The sequence below is a fragment of the Sprattus sprattus genome (genome assembly GCF_963457725.1).
Source record: "Sprattus sprattus genome assembly, chromosome: 1".
Lineage (NCBI taxonomy): Eukaryota > Metazoa > Chordata > Actinopteri > Clupeiformes > Clupeidae > Sprattus > Sprattus sprattus.
Window position 1 is genome coordinate 40,496,465 of NC_137920.1, and position 19,320 is coordinate 40,515,784.

A 19,320-nucleotide genomic window follows, 5' to 3' on the forward strand; every position below is an offset into this window, starting at 1 on the left:
TTACACTGCAAACCCCACACCATAGCTGCACTCTTAGGAACCTGGAAAACCTTGACTGAGTAAATGAATGGCTAGCAGATGAAAAGCTTATCAGGCTGGTATTTAAAAGGGGAAAATCACCAGTGAGAGAATGTTTTCTCAAAAAGATTGTATGGTGAACCACCTTGACATACAGATTGGGTTTTAGACTATATACTTATGCTTAGCCATTAAACAGAACACAGACTGTAGCTGCCAAGATATGTGGCACTGGCTTCCCCTCTTTGATTGGAATTTTTATGTTAGTATATCTAACATAGTTCATGACCCCCCCCCCTCCAAAAAAAAGAAACTGTAGTTTTAATAATTTTTTAATAATTAATTTTTAGTTCCATTCATTTGGAGATGTGTAATAACTGTAATGATTTGAACATTTCAGACCCATTTAATACTACCTCCTTGCACTAGGCTGACCTTGACTGTTTGCTAGTGAAAAGTTGTTGGAAGTCAGTCTTGCCCATGTGAGGAGAGCTGTAAATCATGTTCAGATGCCCGTAAAGGTGAGGTCAGCCATCCACATCATGTGCAGGGTGTCTCTCAACTACCAAAGTCACGTGGGGATGGCCACAGCTTAAGGTCCAGCTATGCTACCAATGCTTGCAAACCTCTGTGAACATGTTTAATAGCCCTTAAGGTACGCACAAACAAGGAGCTTGGAACAACTTGGTAACAACTTTACACAACCACAGAAAAGGCCGTAATATCCTTGATATTATTTCATAGAATTTATTAGATTGAATGCATAGATAAGGTTAACACTGATTTAAAAAAAAAAACTATTTTCAGAACAGTCAAAACAAGCAACATTAGAGCATGTATTTATCAATACCAATTTAACATCTTCCTTCTCACAATATCATTGTTATATTCTGTCAGCTCATCTATACAGACTCATAAATGTTTCATTTGAGAAGCAAGTTTTTCAGCTAAGGATAGGTCAGTGAAAAATGTATCTTAACCCGGCTTTCATATCCTGAAGTGAAGGACTGAAAGTTGTCACAACTGCTGCCAAGAAACAATTTGATCTGCATCCGAAAGGTTTTATGACCTGTGTAGATTTATACGGCCCAGCACTCCTGAAATTTACTGCCGTGATTTTTCACAGAACCTGGATGATCCCGTTTTCTGGTTCACTGTGTTTTTCAAATTCATGTTGCAAATTTCTTGGTCGATAAATTAGCAGATTCCTGTTAGAGGCAATTCAAGGCAAAACAGCCAAGTCTTTTTCTGCCAATCTTTTGTCATTGCAAAAGAATAATAAAAATCGTTTAAAAAATAAAATGATGCAAACATCTACAAAGAAATACGGCGTGTAACCGTGTATTTAATTGTTTTGTCGCACCATAAGCCCGCACAAACAGGCTAAGAACCCATAATTAAGCAGCCAAGTTCAGCCCCAGTTTTATGGTGTGCTGGTATGGACACCTACATAGCAACAGAGTCATCAAACATGGTTTCATCTTAATGGTAATTTTGTCACCCAACACTGTGCCAAAAATGCATTTGTTACACTTGTTGCTTTTTTTAAAGGCTTGCATCATGCTATGAAGCTGTCAACACTATTAATCTGGAACAGCAACCCACTGGGTCAATTTATAGCTGCACACAGCCTCTCTGCTGTCTCAGGGCTTAATGGGTCCTTATAGAAGACCACATCCTGGAAGTCACAAGGTATACCATTGCTTCTTCTGTCCATGAGCAAAGATGAAAAAGGTTGTATGTCCTTAACTGTAGCAGTAGTCTCTTTGATACTGCTTAAAGACACTGTGAACTGATTAATGGAAGAAGATAAAGTCACAATACTTAACATATTAAAAATGGACAGAGAAACATTAAGGGTGACACTTCACTTAAACTCAGTATCCATAAAGTATTATAAACACATTCATAAAATGTTAATAAAGTAATCATACTGCATCATAGTATCTGACACAAGTCAATATTTCTATGTATAACTATAAATGAGTGCACTCTCACAGTCTTAAGATGAAGTATAAACCCTACACAACTTTTATAATGATAGCATGTATGGGTCACATATGGATATGGATTCAAAAAGAGCATGTGGTAAATTAACAGCTTTGTCAACAGTTTGACATAAAGCAAAGATGTCATCAGTGCCATTAACAAGAGGTTTAAACTTTAAGCATTATGATACTATATATGATTGTCATAAGTCTATATTATAAAGCGTACAATCAATATGGAGCATCATGAATACTTTAGAACCCTTTATGCCTGTTTATAATGCTTTATGGACACTGGGTTGAAGTAAAGTGTCACCACATTAAGTTATTGTTGGTATCAGTTACCAGCCACAGCAACAACATTCTATTTGGAACTCCTTGAGGCTGACGGAAGACTTTGAGCCAAGGGCAACTGCACATACTCACAAATTAACAGCTTGTAATCAGGAATCAGTTTATCACATAAACACATCTAATTTGGGCCATTCCCACACACCAACGGCTTGCATTAATAATAATACTTTGATCATTAAGCTCCTCTTAACGTGAAAGCGAAGAGACTGGCTCTTTCCCCATAATTTATAGACTGTTTTGCAACAGTAGTGAAAGGGGGGACCAGTGATTTATGAGGACAATGAGTCACTACTTATTTATATGGAGTGATGCCCACTAGTTTGCTGGGCTCAAAACATCTTCATTTAGTCATATCATTCCACTTCAACATATATACTGTATATATATATATATATATATATATATATTGTAACAGTAACACTCAATTAAATGACACATCAGTCAATTAATGTGTCAGTTCTCAGCATCCAAGGTGGTGTCAAGTTATGACTGGTTATGCAAGAGGCTTTAAATTATCTTTTGGGTGAAAGTCCTCTGCTATGACTTCATTGAGTGGTCCTTCCATCGGACTCTTCATTCATTTTAGTAGTTTTGTCCATCTAAGGGTTGACAGGCCTATTTCAGGCACCTGGAGCCACTCAAACACATAAGTGCAAACACACACAATCGCACACAAACTCTCTCTCTCACACACACACACACACACACACACACACACACACACACACACACACACACACTGCTTGCTAACTTTTAGGGTCCGGTCTGACACGTAATCCTCAGAGTTAAAAAAAACACGGTGTGACTTCATCCTGAGAAAAATAGCGCAGACTTGAAAGTGAGTGGCCCAGCCTCCAGGGACGTGAGGGGCTCACAGCTCAATCCATCAGCTGCGCGGGATCTGGACGTTTACACAGCAGCACCTTTCATCCCTACACCCTCTCACCTCCTGAGGGCGCCAATTCCCAACACCCGCACTCATGCCAGTACTTAGAAGGATCCTCAGGCTGCTGCTCTGTTGGGAACAGAAAGGTAAGTTGGACCGTTGGTGGGATTTTAAGAACTGACAGAGATAACAACATTAATTCCTGCCCAAGAAAATTAATTTGGAATAGCCAGTCTTTTGATTCACACTCTTTCCAGGTTTCACACAATGCAACAAAGCAAATACTCTCTTTTTTTCTTTTCAAACTAGGAGCTTGTTTTTGTTTTACATCCATGAAATAGCAAAATGACATGACAATGACTAAACTGACAATGATGAAAACATAGTACATAAAGAATCAGTGCTTACCAGTGAAATGTGGGGCCTACAGTGGTCCTAGATGCGCTCTGAAACATATATGGCTGCTTTACAGCCAACTTGAATTGCAGTCTTCAAAATTTGGTATCCAGGCAACTGAAAATAAAAAACACAAAGTAAGACTATTCAGGAAAGAAATCATGTTTCTCTTTCCGCATTATAACCAGACTAATGAACATTGCATTCACACGGTTTATAAAGATTTATTTATTTTAAACAATTATGTTTCCAACTTTGAATAAGCAAAAACACACACCAAAATGTTTTTCTTATAACATGCTTTATACTTCAGACTTAGAATGAGCTTTGAATAAGCAAAAACACACACCAAATTGTTTTATTTGTAATACAAGGCTATAAACATATACTTCAGATATAACGTATCAAAACATACCAAAAACTATAAAGGTTTCCATTACCTTTTAGCATTGTTAGCATGTACCATGAAATAAATCACAAAGCATCAAGGCTCGCGGACTGGGGATGCAACCATATGGAGAGTGAATACAAAGTTGTTTTCGTCTTTCCATGTTTTACTTTATGTAATACATGACAGGACTATCCCCAAAGCTAACTGACCACTACTGGTGTTGGAGCCATTTCTGCTGCTTATGATTTATTTGTGATATTTATATTGTTTGGTAATTTCTGTTATTTTGGAATACTGTTAGTATCGCAATCTAGGCTCCGATGTGATGTTTGGTGTAGCCCGTGTCACAGGGTGCTTGATGTTGGGCACGGATTGTGTGTCTAAGCCCCGCCCTTTTTGGGTGACACCTTTACTTACAGGTAACAGGTAGTGTTTTTTTTTTAATGAGTTGGCGGGTGTAGAAGGACACAGTTTTTGACCGTGGTCGTGATCGTGTTTATTGTGTAAACCCTAAGTTCTATATAATAAAATCTGAAACTCAAAGGTCACGCGTTCTACCCTCGTCAAAGTGGATCTGTGCGAAATCGCGTTGGATGCCACAATATAAGTCAAAAACTGTCCGAATCAATGAAGGAAACAAAGGTTCTTTTCGATGGACACTCAAGTGTTGAAATAATAAGCGAAAGCATTGCTGCGTTAAAATGTGCAATGAGTGGATTTAAGGAGGCGCACGCATCCGTTCAAGCTTTGATGTACGAGGAAGAAAAGGAGACGGATCAAACTGAATGGTATGAACCTAAAAGAAATGAGTTTGAATGCTACGTAAATCATATGGATGAGTGGACACATTCTAAAGTAGAACCGCAACGATTGGATTTACAAACAGAAACCGCTCTGCAAAGTGAAATTACTCCCGGAGACAGTGCGTCTAAGATTGGATCAAAGGCCTCCTCCACCTTTCTCTCATCCATGCGCGCACAAGCAGCAGCGGAGAAAGCAGCCCTTGCGGCCAGTGCAGCAGGGCTGCAGCAAAAGCACACTCTCGAACTTGAGCAAGCACAACTCCAAACCAGGATGGAGATGTTCGATCTTCAAACTAAAATGGCTGCAGCTGATGCCAAATTGAAAGTTTTAGAAAGTTACGATTCAAGTGTTCACCTTCAATCCACTAGTGACTTTACATCACATATTCCAGGTGACGGAATGAATGCATATTTGGAAAGCTATGTGGAGAAATCTCCAGCTGAATTCACAGGATTGGGTGCTGTTCCTAAAACACCTCTCCAGAGAATGATTGAAGAGGCATCGAAAACAATTTATCTCAATACTGGATTAAAGGTTCAAACACAAGCACAAGCACAGACTTCAACCACCGTTAATGTGGACCAGCCAGCAAGGATTCGTAATCGGATAGAACATGAACATGTGACCCCCCCTCTCGATCTGCAACCTGGACTGCCACATAGTCCACTAAACACACAGAATTATCTTGCAAATTTAAGCGGCGTTCACACTAGACTTCTTTTTTAAGAAAAAAGCGCAGCCTTCAGCGCCTTTTGAGCGCTTCAGAATTCATGGATATTATGTGACGTCACTGTCTTTTAAGCACCGCCATATTTGTGTCTGATGCAAACACATTACAGTCATAACATACGGTCACAACTCACAGAAAGTTCAAAACGCTAGGGGATATGTTGCGCTGTTGAATGTGACAACCTAAATATACAATAGCTAAAGATTTAGGGAATGACTGACCTGTAAAGTGAAACGCAGCACATTGATACAGTCGTAGTAATGGCTGTGTATTATCAAAGCTAGCAAGCTATTTAGCCCGTCACCCAGGAATTTGGCTACAACTCGTTAGCCAATATTGGCACTCTTGCCTGCTCAGAAGAGTTTCTGTACGCTTGAAATCTCCGGTTTATAGGAATGGATTATGTACAAGATACATGTCAATGTCGGGAAAAGAAAGTTGGGGCAGATGCTTTGCAAAAACACAGTTAATCGCTAACGGCTAGTAGCATGCTAACATTAGTTAGGTATCATAGCTCAGACACCTCGCAAATCCTCTTAGACGTATTTTTCAGATACAATAATGTGGTTTGTAAATTGTACAGTGTCTATTTCTCGGTAACTTTCTAAAAATCTAAGCAAAAAAAAGTTAAACTAAAAACTTCTAGGTTCAAATCCGATGGTCTACTGCGTTTGGTCGGTTAAACTAAGATAGAAGGTTACTAGGGAAGGTACGCGACTACCTACTCTTGTCCTGATAGGTCAGCTGTGAAAAAGGCGCTTGACGTCACCCGGCGCCTTTCTGAAAAGTTGAGAAAATTGAACTCAAAAAGGCGTCGGAGGTTGCGCTTTTTTAGAAGTTTATAAAAGGCGGCGCCTTTCTGAAAAGGCGTCCGCCTTTTTGCTTTTTCCCATAGAGTTGCATGTAAAAAAGGCGCAGAAGGCGGCGCTTTTTTCTAAAAAAAGAAGTCTAGTGTGAACGCGGCCTTAATCGTTCAACAACAAAGACAAGCCTCTCTGCCAATAAGAGAAATACCTGTTTTTAATGGCGATCTTTTAAACTACCGTCCATTTATTCAGGCTTTTGAACATTGTGTGGAAAGAAAGACAGACAGTGACCTTGACCGTCTTTATTTCCTGGAGCAATACACATCTGGTCAGCCAAGAGAGCTTGTTCGTAGCTGTTTACATATGGATGCAAATTATGGATACGTAGAAGCTAAGCGCCTGCTGAATGCTCACTTTGGAGATCCGTATCGCCTCACAAATGCCTACATTGAGAAGGCCCTGGCATGGAATATCATTAGAGCTGAGGACGGAAAAGAGCTGCACAGCTATGCCCTGTATTTAAGAAGCTGTTGTAACGTAGCCAGAGACTTGTCGGAGATGTCTGAGCTTGACACCCCATCCAACTTAAAGCTGACCCTGTCAAAATTACCATTTAAGCTACAGGAAAGATGGAGAGTCAAAGCATGGAACATACAGGAAGACACACAGAGAAGAGCAAGATTTTATCATGTGGTGGAATTTGTTGAAAGGCAGTCGAGAATGTTGTTAGACCCAGTGTTCGGCTCTCTCCAACAGTCACCTGCTAGAAGCATAAAAACACCTGAACAGAGGAGGACTGTGAGCAGGAAAAGTTTCGCTACCACAATTACTCCATCAGTAACTCATGCACCGCTGAGTGAGGAGAGAACTGGACAACCAGAGAACCTCTCAAGAGTGGCGTTCACAAAGCCATGCATCTTCTGCAAAGGAGACCACTTCATGGAATCCTGCCACCAGATTGCAGCAAAGCAACATAAAGAAAAGGTTCAGTTCTTAAAAGAAAATGGAATGTGCTTTGCTTGTCTTATTAAAGGTCACACAAGCAGCGCATGCAAGAAACGTCTGACCTGCCAAACATGTCAGAAAAAACACCCGACAATTCTGCATATCCATATACAACAAGCCTCAATCCAAAGGCCTTCCGCATATCAGGGCCACACTAGCCATAGTGGCCAAGTGGAGCAATCCACCATCACCAAAACCAGAGGTAATTCAGTTGCGGTTGCATTGGCTACGAAGCATACTGGGGCCGGTGTGTCTGACTGTAAGCTTGCCATTGTGCCTGTGAAGGTAAAGAGTGTGAAAAGCAACCAATTCATAGAAACCTACGCATTCCTCGATCCTGGAAGCAATGCATGCTTCTGCACAGAGAAGCTGATGGAAGATCTGCATGTTGAGGGCAGAAGAACTGAGATCCTACTACGAACAATGGGACAAGAAAGGGTTGTGAATACTTACCATGTGAATGGATTAGAGGTGAGCAGCATTGATGGAACAGACTTTATGCACTTACCTGAAGTTTTCACGCAATCCAGAATCCCAGTGAGCCATGAGAACATTGTTGCACAGAAAGACTTGCAGAAGTGGCCATACTTAAAAGACGTTCAACTTGCAGCCATTAAAGCAGATATAGGTCTGCTTATTGGAGCCAATGCCCCATGGGCACTGGAGCCTTGGAGAATCATTCACGGCCAAGGAGACGGGCCTTATGCTGTCAAGACCCACTTAGGATGGATCATCAACGGACCATTGAGTGGTGGTGCACTAACTGATGAACGTAGCCGACCGTGTGTCTCTTCCAACAGAATCTCTGTGGCAAGATTAGAGGAACTGCTGGTCAAGCAGTACAACCTGGACTTCCCGGAAAGGGCTTGTGAGGAGCAACCTGAACTGTCTTTTGAAGACAAGAAATTCTTGAAAATTGCTGATGAGTCAACTGTGAAGAAAGATGGCCATTATATGATGCGACTGCCCTTCCGGGATGAGAACTTGACCATGCCAAACAACAAGACTGTAGCAGAGCTCAGAGCCATGGCGCTGCGGAAGAAGCTCATGAAGAATGAGTCATTTCGTTCAGACTAGAATAAGTTCATGAATGCAATGTTTGACAAAGGCCATGCTGAGCAGGTACCAGATGACCAACTGTCAAGAAGCGATGGTAGGGTGTGGTACATACCCCACCATGGAGTATACCACAAGAAGAAAAACAAAATCCGTGTAGTATTCGACTGCGCTGCATCATTTCAGGGCACCTCACTCAATCTTCAGTTACTGCAAGGACCTGATCTTACAAACACACTCCTGGGCGGCATACTCAGATTCAGACAGGAACCAGTGGCCATTATGGCAGATATTGAGGGGATGTTTCATCAAGTCCGAGTCCCTGAAAGTGATGCTGACTTCTTGAGGTTCCTATGGTGGCCTCACGGCAATGTCGACCAACCCCTAGTTGAGTACAGAATGCTAGTACATCTTTTTGGCGCTGTCTCCTCCCCAAGCTGCGCCAACTACGCTTTGAAGAAAACTGCCATTGATAATGAGGGCCAGGTGGACAGAGACGTTCTAAATACCATCAGAAACAACTTTTATGTCAACGACTGTCTTAAATCTGTTACCTCTGACCGACAAGCCATGCAACAGGAGGCTTTAAACAAACTAAGTGGGTGAGCAACAGCAGATCGGTGCTAGCCTCAATCCCAGAAGAAGACCGAGCTTTAAAGGAAATTGCAGATGTCAACCTGGAGAAGAGTGAGCTGCCATTAGAGCGCGCTCTTGGTGTGCAGTGGAACGTTGCGTCAGACACCTTTGGCTTTAATCTCTTTCTAAAACAACAGCCTTACACATCTCTCAGTTGCCAACTCTGTTTTCGATCCCCTTGGATTTCTTGCACCTATAGTCCTTCCAGCAGAGAGGATAATGCAAGAACTCTGCAGAGGAAGCTATGGATGGGACTCAGAGATTCCGCCCGCCGTTGCCAAGAGATGGGAGACATGGATCAGTGGTCTGAGCCAGTTGACAACCCATAACATCAGAAGATGTTACCGGCCACAGGACTTCGGAGAAGTTTCTGATGCCCAGCTACATCATTTCTGTGATGCTAGTGAGGTGGGATATGGTACAGCGAGCTACTTGAGACTCACCAACACCAGAGGTCTCATTCACATTGCCTTTGTGATGGGCAAAGGCAGAGTAGCCCCGCTGAAACCGATCACCATTCCCAGACTGGAACTAGCAGCCGCAGTCCTGGCCGTTCGAATTAACAGAATGCTGGAAAAGGAGCTTGAATACTCTCTTCAGCCACCAGTCTACTGGACTGACAGCACCACTGTCATGAAATACATCTTCAGCGACACCATCCGCTTTCAGACATATGTGGCGAACAGAGTATCCACCATCAGGGATTTGTCAGAGAAGTCTCAGTGGCGATACGTGAGCAGTGCCCTCAACCCGGCGGATGACGCCTCTCGGGGCCTGACGGCTGAAACATTTCTGAAGTCTGAACAATGGCTACATGGTCCAGCCTTTCTGAAACAGCCAGAGGAAACCTGGCCAAAATACCCAGAGAATTCCATCTCTCTTGCTGATGATGACCCGGAGATCAAAAAGACTGTTGCAGTCTTTGGCACAGCTGAAACAGAAACACGAGAGCCGGTCGTTGAATTCATACAGCACTTCTCTTCATGGGATCGCCTCAAAAGAGCAACAGCAAGGCTCCTGCAATTCAAGGATCTGCTCATGCATTTGAGCAGAAAGAGAAAGGCTGCAGCACTTGCTCACCAACAGTCTGAGGTATCTGGAAAAGATCCAAAGGTACAGACACAGGAACATCTGTCTGTTGAAGATCTTGCACGTGCTGAAGAGACTCTCTTGTGCTGTGTTTCCAGAACAATCATGAAAAACTGCATATTCTGCAGACGTTGGCACACTCCCCCTAGTGTGCAGAAGATGTCCGACTTGCCTCTCAGCCTCTCAGCCGCACACAGCCGGACCACCATCCCTTCACCTACGTGGGCGTTTATTACTTTGGCCCAATAGAAGCAAAGAGGGGCCGGAGTGTGGTGAAAAGGTACGGCGTCATATTCACCTGCCTTGTCAGTAGAGCCGTCCATCTAGAGCTGGCACATTCTTTGGACACTGACTCTTGTATCTGTGCTCTCCGAAGATTCATGTGCAGAAGGGGTCAGGTCAAAGAAATGTTCTCTGACAATGGCACCAACTTTGTAGGAGCAGAACGTGAGCTGAGAGAGTCACTTGCTCTTTTGAATAATGACACGATCCATCAGCGCTTGTCAGCAAGAGGAACAAAGTGGAGTTTCAATCCGCCTTTCGGCTCACACCATGGAGGCGCATGGGAGAGACTCATCCGTACTGTCAAAAAGGTCCTCTACTCTGTCGTCAGACAGCAGATGTTGGATGACGAGAGCCTGCATACTGTTCTGTGTGAGGTAGAAATCATCCTAAACGATAGACCTCTCACTGCAGTTTATGATTGTGCACGTGATCCAGAGGCACTCACACCCAATCATCTGCTCCTGCTGAAAGGAAAACCCCTGCTGCCACCCAGAGTGTCTCAGAAGGATGACTGCTATTCCAGACGGAGATGGAGACAGGTGCAGTACATTGCTGATCTGTTCTGGAAACGCTTTGTCAAAGAGTACCTCCCTCTCATGCAGGAAAGACAGAAGTGGAACGTAGTCAGAAAGAATCTCAAGCCAGACGACCTCGTCCTGATTGTGGATGAAACATCACCACGCAATTCATGGCCTATGGGGAGAGTGACGGAGACAATCCCGGACAGCAGAGGACATGTAAGTAAGTAAGTAAGTAAGACTTTATTTATATAGCACATTTCGTACAGGAGTTGCAATTCAAAGTGCTTTACATAAAATCAATAAGAGCAAGCAGCAGGAGCAATAAAATATTGGTCAACATCGTATCAGAACCTGATGTTCCGATAGGCTTAAAATATTAAAATCATAATAAAAGTAATAAAACCCTTCTGCCTGGTATTTAGCGCAGTCGAAACCATAGTGCTGCTCCATAGATTCCGACCTACCCTATTAAATATTTTCCCTAGCTATGTTTCCCCGGCCAAAGGCCACCCTTCCTTCTATACCCTTCCTTCAGAGGCCTCTTCGTCTTCTTCCACCGAACGCACTTCAGGGCTTCGGGAGAGACACTAGCTCTCTTTTACAGGCTTAAGGAAGGTGACTGCACCTAGGGGACTAGAACATTTGTTATGGAAATATCTCTGAGAATAATATGTGATATATTGAGCCACAATATGGTTTCCGACAGTGCCATGGTACCCTCAAAACAGTTTTACAGAGAAATAGTAAAAGTAATAAAAGTCATAAAACCCTTAAAACAGTTTCAAAGAGAACAGAGAAATAAAAAGTGCCAGATAAAATTAATAAAATGCTTTGGTAAAAAGATAGGTTTTAAGCTGCCTTTTGAAGGTGTCTAGCGTGTTTGCTTCCCTAATATTAACGGGTAATGTGTTCCATAATTTTGGGGCGTAGTTGACAAAGGCTGCATCTCCAATCTTCTTATGACTGCTTCTGGTGACCTGTAACAGACCTGTATCTGATGATCGCAGTGTTCTAGCTGGTGTGTAGTTAGTAAGAGAGTTAGCAATGTAGCTAGGTCCTTGTCCATTTAGAGCTTTGTATGTGAGGAGGAGGACCTTAAAGTCAATTCTAAAGGTAACAGGAAGCCAGTGTAAAGTAGCTAGGACAGGACTAATGTGTTCTCTCCTTTTAGTTTTGGTTAATAGTCTAGCTGCAGAATTTTGAATGAGCTGGAGTCTTACAGTTGTTTTCTTGGGAAGACCAGTAAAAAGTGAATTACAGTAGTCTAGCCGGCTCGATATGAAAGCATGAATAAGCTTCTCGGCATCATTTTGGTTTAAGAATGATCGTACCTTTGCTATGTTCCTGAGGTGAAAGAAAGCTGTTTTGGTGACTTTGTTAATGTGGGAGTTGAAATTCAAATCTGAGTCCAGGGTGACACCAAGACTAACCACCTCAGGTTTAATCCACCGGGATAAACCTCCTAGATTCTTGGTGAGCATCTCTCTTTTTAATTTAGGGCCGATAAGTAGGACTTCAGTTTTGTCCTCATTGAGTTTTAGAAAGTTATTGTTCATCCATTTGTTTATTGCCAATAAACAGTTGGTAATGGAGTTTATTGCTGTTGCATCATTTGGCTCAGCGGAAATATACAATTGTGTGTCATCCGCATAGCTATGAAAATCTATACTATGTTCTCTGATGATGTCACTGAGTGGTAACATATAAAGAGAAAAGAGCAATGGACCTAAACAGCTCCCTTGTGCAACCCCGTAGCAGCTTTCATGTTTCTCGGACATATGGTCTCCTAGACTGACATAAAACTTCCTTCCTCTAATATATGTTTTGATCCAGTTCAATACACACTCAGAGAACCCAATAAGATTTTCAAGTCTATTGATTAGGATGTCATGATCAATGGTATCAAATGCTGCAGTAAGATCTAACAGGATAAGGATAGAAACTTTATTTGCATCAGAGTTTTGTCTGAGGTCGCTAATTATTTTGGTGAGAGCGGTTTCAGTACTGTGATATTTTCTGAAACCTGACTGAAAGACTTCCAAGATGTTATTTTCTTCCAGATATGAATTTATTTGGACTAATACTATCTTTTCCAGGACTTTACTAATAAATGGAAGATTGGATATGGGTCTATAGCTTGCTAGTGTACTGGTATCCAATTTGGGTTTCTTTAATAGGGGCCTTACAACAGCTGTTTTGAAGGCATCTGGGAAAACGCCAGTTCTAAGGGATGTGTTTATGATGTCAAGGACCGGACCTGAGACACTATCAAACACTCGCTTAAAGAATGCAGTGGGAATGGGATCAATATCTGAGGTTGTAGATTTACATTCGATGATGATTTTAGAGAGTTCACTTAGTGTGATACATGTGAACGTGCTCATAGTTAAGTTGCAAGATCTACTGATGTCAATTTCACCTCCAGTAGTAGTGATACTAGATCTGATCGATGTTATTTTGTTCTTGAAGAACTGAGCAAACTCTTCGCATTTAGCTGCTGAGGATAGTGGGGGGGCAGGGACAGTGTTTAGCAGCCGGTCAATGGTGGAGAACAGAACTCTGGAATTTCCGGCATTTTCTGTAATAATGTAGGAAAAATAACCTTTCCTTGCTAGACGGATGGTTTTGTTATAGGTAGTTAGTGCATCTTTGTAGATACCGTGGTGGATAGTGGTCTTTGTTTTTCTCCATTTTCTCTCTGCTATGCGACATTTTCTTTTTATTTCACTAACATTTTAATTTTTTAGCCATGGGGAGGTCCTACTTGTAAACTTCTTTTTAGTTTTAAGTGGGGCTACAGAGTCTAACACAGATGATAATGCATCATTTAGGTTTTCTACCATTTCATTTAGAGAGCAGTCATGACTAGTTGGCTCATATAGAGCAATCTGCTCAGAAAATCTCTCCGTAGCTTCATCGTCTAGATGTCTTTTATGGACTAAGAATTCTTTTGTGGTTTTTGGTAAGATGATTTCCACATCAAAAAGTATACAATGATGGTCAGAGAGCGGTAGATCAGTTATTGAAATATTATTGATGTTTAATCCAGTTGTTATTACTAGATCTAGTGTGTTTCCGTGCTGGTGTGTTGGATCCGTTATGTGCTGAGTTAGATCGAAACTGGTGAGGAGATTTAAAAGCTCAATAGTTCTTTGGTCTGCTTTTTTATTAATGTGGATGTTAAGGTCTCCATTCAGGACTATTTTGTCATATCTGGTGACACATAGTGATAATAGTTCAGAGAATTCTTGTATGAATATTGGTGAGTGCTTGGGTGGCCGATATATAATAACAAACAGTACTGATTCAGTTTTGAGCTCTATAGCAAGATATTCAATTGATGTAAATTCACCTAGCTCAGTGATTTTGAACAACAGTTTAGATGAGAAAATAGCTGCGACTCCTCCACCTCTTTTTGATTTCCTAGAAACTTGGTGGAAGCTGTAATCAGGCGGACACGCTTCTATCAAAGTTGCTGTTGCCGTGTCATCGTTTAGCCAAGTTTCTGTTAGACAGATACAATCTAAGTTGTTTTCTTTAATCAGATCGTTGACCAGAAAGGTTTTGTTACTTAGTGATCTGACATTTAGAAGGGCCAGTTTCATCTGTGGGGTATTAACAGGTACAACTGGGGGAGATATAGGGAGAACATGGATAGTTTTCAACCTTCTAGGACGAGTTTCGGGTTTATAACCATGCATTTTACCATGCCATTTGCTGTTTATGATGACCGGTATGTTTGATGAAATAGCATGGTGGCTGTCCTATTGTTGTTTTTCGGGCTGACAGTCCATATTACTGAGTTCATGGGCCTTCACAGCTTTCCCCACAAGGTGGTTTATCCCAGGGGAATTCCTTGGGGTGGTGGAGGTCTGTGCAGGGCCCGTGTCCTTGGAGGAGGCTGTTTGAATGTTCTGTTCTGTTCCATGGAAGGAGGTTTGGGGTGTGTCAGTCTTAGGCACAGCAGGAATAGGGAGTGAGGCTTGATTATGGCTGTTTGAGGTCGTCAAGAGCGCGTGGCTGATGCTTGCTGTAAGTAATCTAGACCCTCTACGGTTTGGGTGGAGTCCATCGGCTTGAAAACGGTCTGCACAATTCCAAAAAACATTGAAATTGTCAATAAATCTCCGGTTGTGTGCAAGACAGACAGATGCCAGCCATGTGTTGAAAGATAGTAGTCGACTGAAGATTTCATTTCCTCTGCGAAAACATGCAATCGGTCCACTGATAGACACATCTTGATGTTTGTTTAGAGTGTTCAGTAGCTGGGTGAAATGTTCTTGAAGTATCACGTTGCCAGTTTTTTTGTGCAGGATATCAAATGAGCCAGTGTGGATGATAATCTTTGCATTGTTTGGTTTATTCTTGAGGATTGTTTGTATCTCTGACGACAGTTCCTCGACTGATGTGTTGCTAAGGCAAAGATTTTCTGTCCTTGCAAGTTTGACATGTTCTGTCATGGCATCTCCAACCAAGATAGTGGCCATCTGTGGCGTTGTGTTTGCATTCCACACACTTGCTTTATCAGTAGTTATGGGGCCAGTTCTTGGGTTGTTTGGGTAAACAGTATTAGCTACAAGGCTAGTGCTAGCAGCGTTAGCTCCTCTCAGTGCTAATGGCCTGTGGGAAGCCTCGGCATTAGTGCTAGTGGTGTTAGCATACCTTAGTCTTCGGCGATCTTGTGGTAGTGGTCGAGTAGCGCCCCGAGTAGTCTGAGAGGGGTTTAGGGTGAAATGGGGGACTCCCGAGTGCAGCAGATGAGGACCATCATGATGTGTAGGGGATCCGGGCCCTTTATGCTTGTTAGCAGCACGGATAGCACTCCTGTGCCTTTTGGCCTTGGGTGTGGAGAATTGCTCCCCTTGGAGAGTTTCCAGTGGTGAAAAACTATTTCTGAGCGCAACAGGAGGAGAAGTGATGTGGGAAGAGTTTCTGCCTCGCTTTTTTCGTTTCTTATCCTGGGTGCTAGTCCATTTTTCGTTGGAGGTAGAAGCGGTGCTTGGCCTCTTTGGATTTGTGCCAAGAGCAGGCCATGGCTCATCAGATAGTGAGAAGTCCAGGTGAGAGCAAGGTTTGTCGGCAAGGTTTGGCTGATCAGCAATCCCATCCAGAAATCGCTCACCATCATAGATCTGGTACAGGACAGCAACCCGAGTCTCCAACTCCTTGATCTTCTTTTTCAAGTTGAGACAGCTTACACAGTCTGGAGAGTCTTCGAGTGTCATGGGGCTGAGTGGCTAAGCTAAGCTAGGTTAACTGAAGCTATGCTAGGCTACGCTCCGAAGGGGTGTAGGAAAGAATTTAAGTTCCAGGGAGGCACCGTACAAGCCGAGGAAATAGCTTGATAGTGGATAGAGCAGTAAGGCAGTATCTAAGTAGCATTAATGTAACATTAATGTAACATTAATGTGAAAAAAAGCAAGCGATAGCAGGCAAGAAGCAGGAGCAGCAGTGAGGAGCTGCTTCCAGGAGGAGTGTCAGGAAGTAAGATGTCAGACGAGTAAAGGTCAAAACAAAGAGCAACATCTTGAAGAGGCCCATCACTAAACTATGCCTTATCCTGGAGGCCTGAGTTGATTTGACTCTGACTGACCCTTACGTTGACACTGTCACTTAATTAATCTTTTCTTTGCACTTTACAGGAAAAGAACATTATTTTTGGATTTTGAAAACATTTTTTCGAAGAAGAATGAACCATTTTTCATTGGACTTTATCATGTAAAATGTATGGACTCTAACATTTAAGAATTACGAAATGCTCCATGTTTATTATTGTATAATTGTCAATTTGATGATATGGACAATTAGGGGCCGGGATGTTGGAGCCATTTCTGCTGCTTATGATTTATTTGTGATATTTATATTGTTTAGTAATTTCTGTTATTTTGGAATACTGTTAGTATCGCGATCTAGGCTCCGTTGTGATGTTTGGTGTAGCCCGTGTCACAGGGTGCTTGATGTTGGGCACGGATTGTGTGTCTAAGCCCCGCCCTTTTTGGTGACACCTTTACTTACAGGTAACAGGTAGTGGGTTTTTTGAATGAGTTGGCGGGTGTAGAAGGACACAGTTTTTGACCGTGGTCGTGATCGTGTTTATTGTGTAAACCCTAAGTTCTATATAATAAAATCTGAAACTCGAAAAGTCACGCGTTCTGAACAGCGTTCTACCCTCGTCAAAGTGGATCCGTGCGAAATCGCGTTGGATGCCACAATAACTGGTGTAGAGGGTTTTTATGTTGGTGTGTCATCTTTATGTCTTGCAGCATGGTAAGATAGCATGGCAACATCCATACAAACACACATACATATGTAGATGCACATACTCATCAAATAAAATACAACTTACAGATTCTGCCTCTTGGTCCAGACCTGTGTCGTGATGTTCCATTTCTTCATCGCGAAACTGCGAAATTATCTATTTATGAAAAAACAATGTAGTTCAGTAAATACATTATTAAACAATTTTACTTACCATGTATAATATAATTTAAAATGTGTAAGTCTCATGAGGGTGAAATATTACAAATATCCATGGGTAGATTTAGGGGGTATGTCATATTCAAAGGCTCAGGTTGGCTCCTGTGTTAGTTACCCAGCGCTGCACCTGCTGCAGTGACTCTCGCATACCTGTAAAAGCTCCCTGTACCTCTCAGGGTCCAGCTCCATGAGGACCCTTATCTGGCTGTTATAGTGCTCAGAGATGCTCTCCTCCACGGCCACAGTACAGGCCATGGCCCCAGCCTTTCCCAGCAGGGCAGTGGAAGCCCCTGGTGTTGTACAGAGTGAAATGTTTACAAAATACCTAGTTGACGATTACAGTGACTTTTTTAATGGACTTTTTAAATTTGTCTTAATACTCTCCAGTTAAAACAGCAGTGCAATGTTCATTGTACTAATTGTATCCTGTGAATTACCAAGCATAAATCCAGCGATATTCCAGAAGGGTAGTAGTGCTGTTGGTCGTACCCGGTTCTCAGCCAAGATTTCATTGAATTTTTTAAGATGTTCTTTCTCTTGATCCCACATGTGCTGAAAATTGATATGTAATAAATCATTTCTGATTAATCTAATGTTATGGTGCAAGTTTGGTAGCCTTCTATTAAAACAACGCGAATACCTGAATAAGGGGTCCGGATTGACTTCTTCCTAACACCGCCATCTGCCCAGCATATATGCGGTTTGCACCGTATTCACCTGCGTGGTCAACCCGCAGCATTGCATCTAGCAACGCTTTCTCCTTGCTGTTCTTAGCAGGCGGAATCACAGCATAGCCTCTGGTATTTCGCGGTAAGCGTCCTGTTTGATGCAAAGACCACGGGTCAGTCTGGCTCACTGACGGAACCAAATACTTTCAGAAGAATAATGTTTACATGAAAAATCTATTCTGGGTATAAAAACAGACTAGCATTAACTGGTGCTATCGTTAGCTGGCTAAAGACATTTCGTTACCTGTTAATTTGGAAGGACTTATTCCTTTGCACAGCGGGCGGAACAAAATGACAGCCAAGGTGAACCCACGCATATTAACAAAAATTAACACAAACACCAAACAGCCCTCAAAAAAGACAGCAAAGTAATGGTACAGCAGTCATGACATTTGGCAGATGTGCACAGGGCATGCAAAATGTACACCAACGAGACGCACTTGAATGACGTCACTAGACTATCACAACCCTATGTCTATGATCACAACACAGTTTCTGTTGTTGAAGTAACTTAACATAATTATGAGATCGACCCATTCAAAGTATTAAAACCCTCTAACCCTAGACCAAAACAAAAGGACAAAAAATGCCCGGCAGAGTCGTGTTGCATGTAGTCATGTTGAATATACGTTCCTTGCACAACCATAGGTGGCGTCACAGGACAAAACAAGCTAAATGTTTTGAATAGGCAGACATCGCATATGTCACTTAAATGATGTTATCTTGTAGGCCCACTAACGACTTTGCTCTTATCAGACATAATTATGATTATGAAAACAAAATAATTGGCTCAGACACTGACAATAATATAAATTGCACAAAGCCACTACAAATATAAGTTTGTTGTAAATATAAGTAAAATAAAAGTTTTAAAATCTACATTTTTAAAAAATCCACAGCACCTAGGCTACTCATAATTATTTATCAGCAATTTGGTGGAAAATGGTACCTACAGTGCATTCAGTGTATACAGATCCCTTCGCTTTTTTTTTTTTTTTACAATTTGTTATGTTTCAGCCTTATGGTAACATCGTTCAAATGCAATTTTCCTCATCAGTCTACACTTAATACCTCATAATGACAAAGCAAAAGTAGGATTTTAGAAATGTTTGCAATTGTATTAAAAAGGAAAAACTGAAATAACACATTC

The 19,320-nt window shown here is 41.9% G+C and overlaps 1 protein-coding gene across 2 annotated transcripts; it reads right to left on the reverse strand.

Moving 5' to 3' along the window:
- Nucleotides 1–845: 845 nt before the first annotated feature.
- Nucleotides 846–18,687, reverse strand: coq7 (coenzyme Q7 homolog, ubiquinone (yeast)). 2 transcript variants are annotated; one of them, XM_080834922.1, is made up of 7 exons: nt 18,415–18,687; nt 18,083–18,261; nt 17,880–17,994; nt 17,593–17,732; nt 17,312–17,380; nt 3,655–3,759; nt 846–3,370 (listed from the first exon to the last, which is right to left on the reverse strand). In XM_080834922.1, the coding sequence occupies exons 1-6, from the start codon at nt 18,485–18,487 to the stop codon at nt 3,682–3,684; spliced, it is 654 nt and encodes a 217-aa protein (XP_080691048.1). In that variant the 5' UTR covers nt 18,488–18,687; the 3' UTR covers nt 846–3,370; nt 3,655–3,681. The 2 variants fall into 2 exon arrangements, with proteins under 2 accessions (XP_080691048.1, XP_080691047.1); XM_080834921.1 differs by having other exon boundaries at nt 846–3,375.
- Nucleotides 18,688–19,320: the final 633 nt, after the last annotated feature.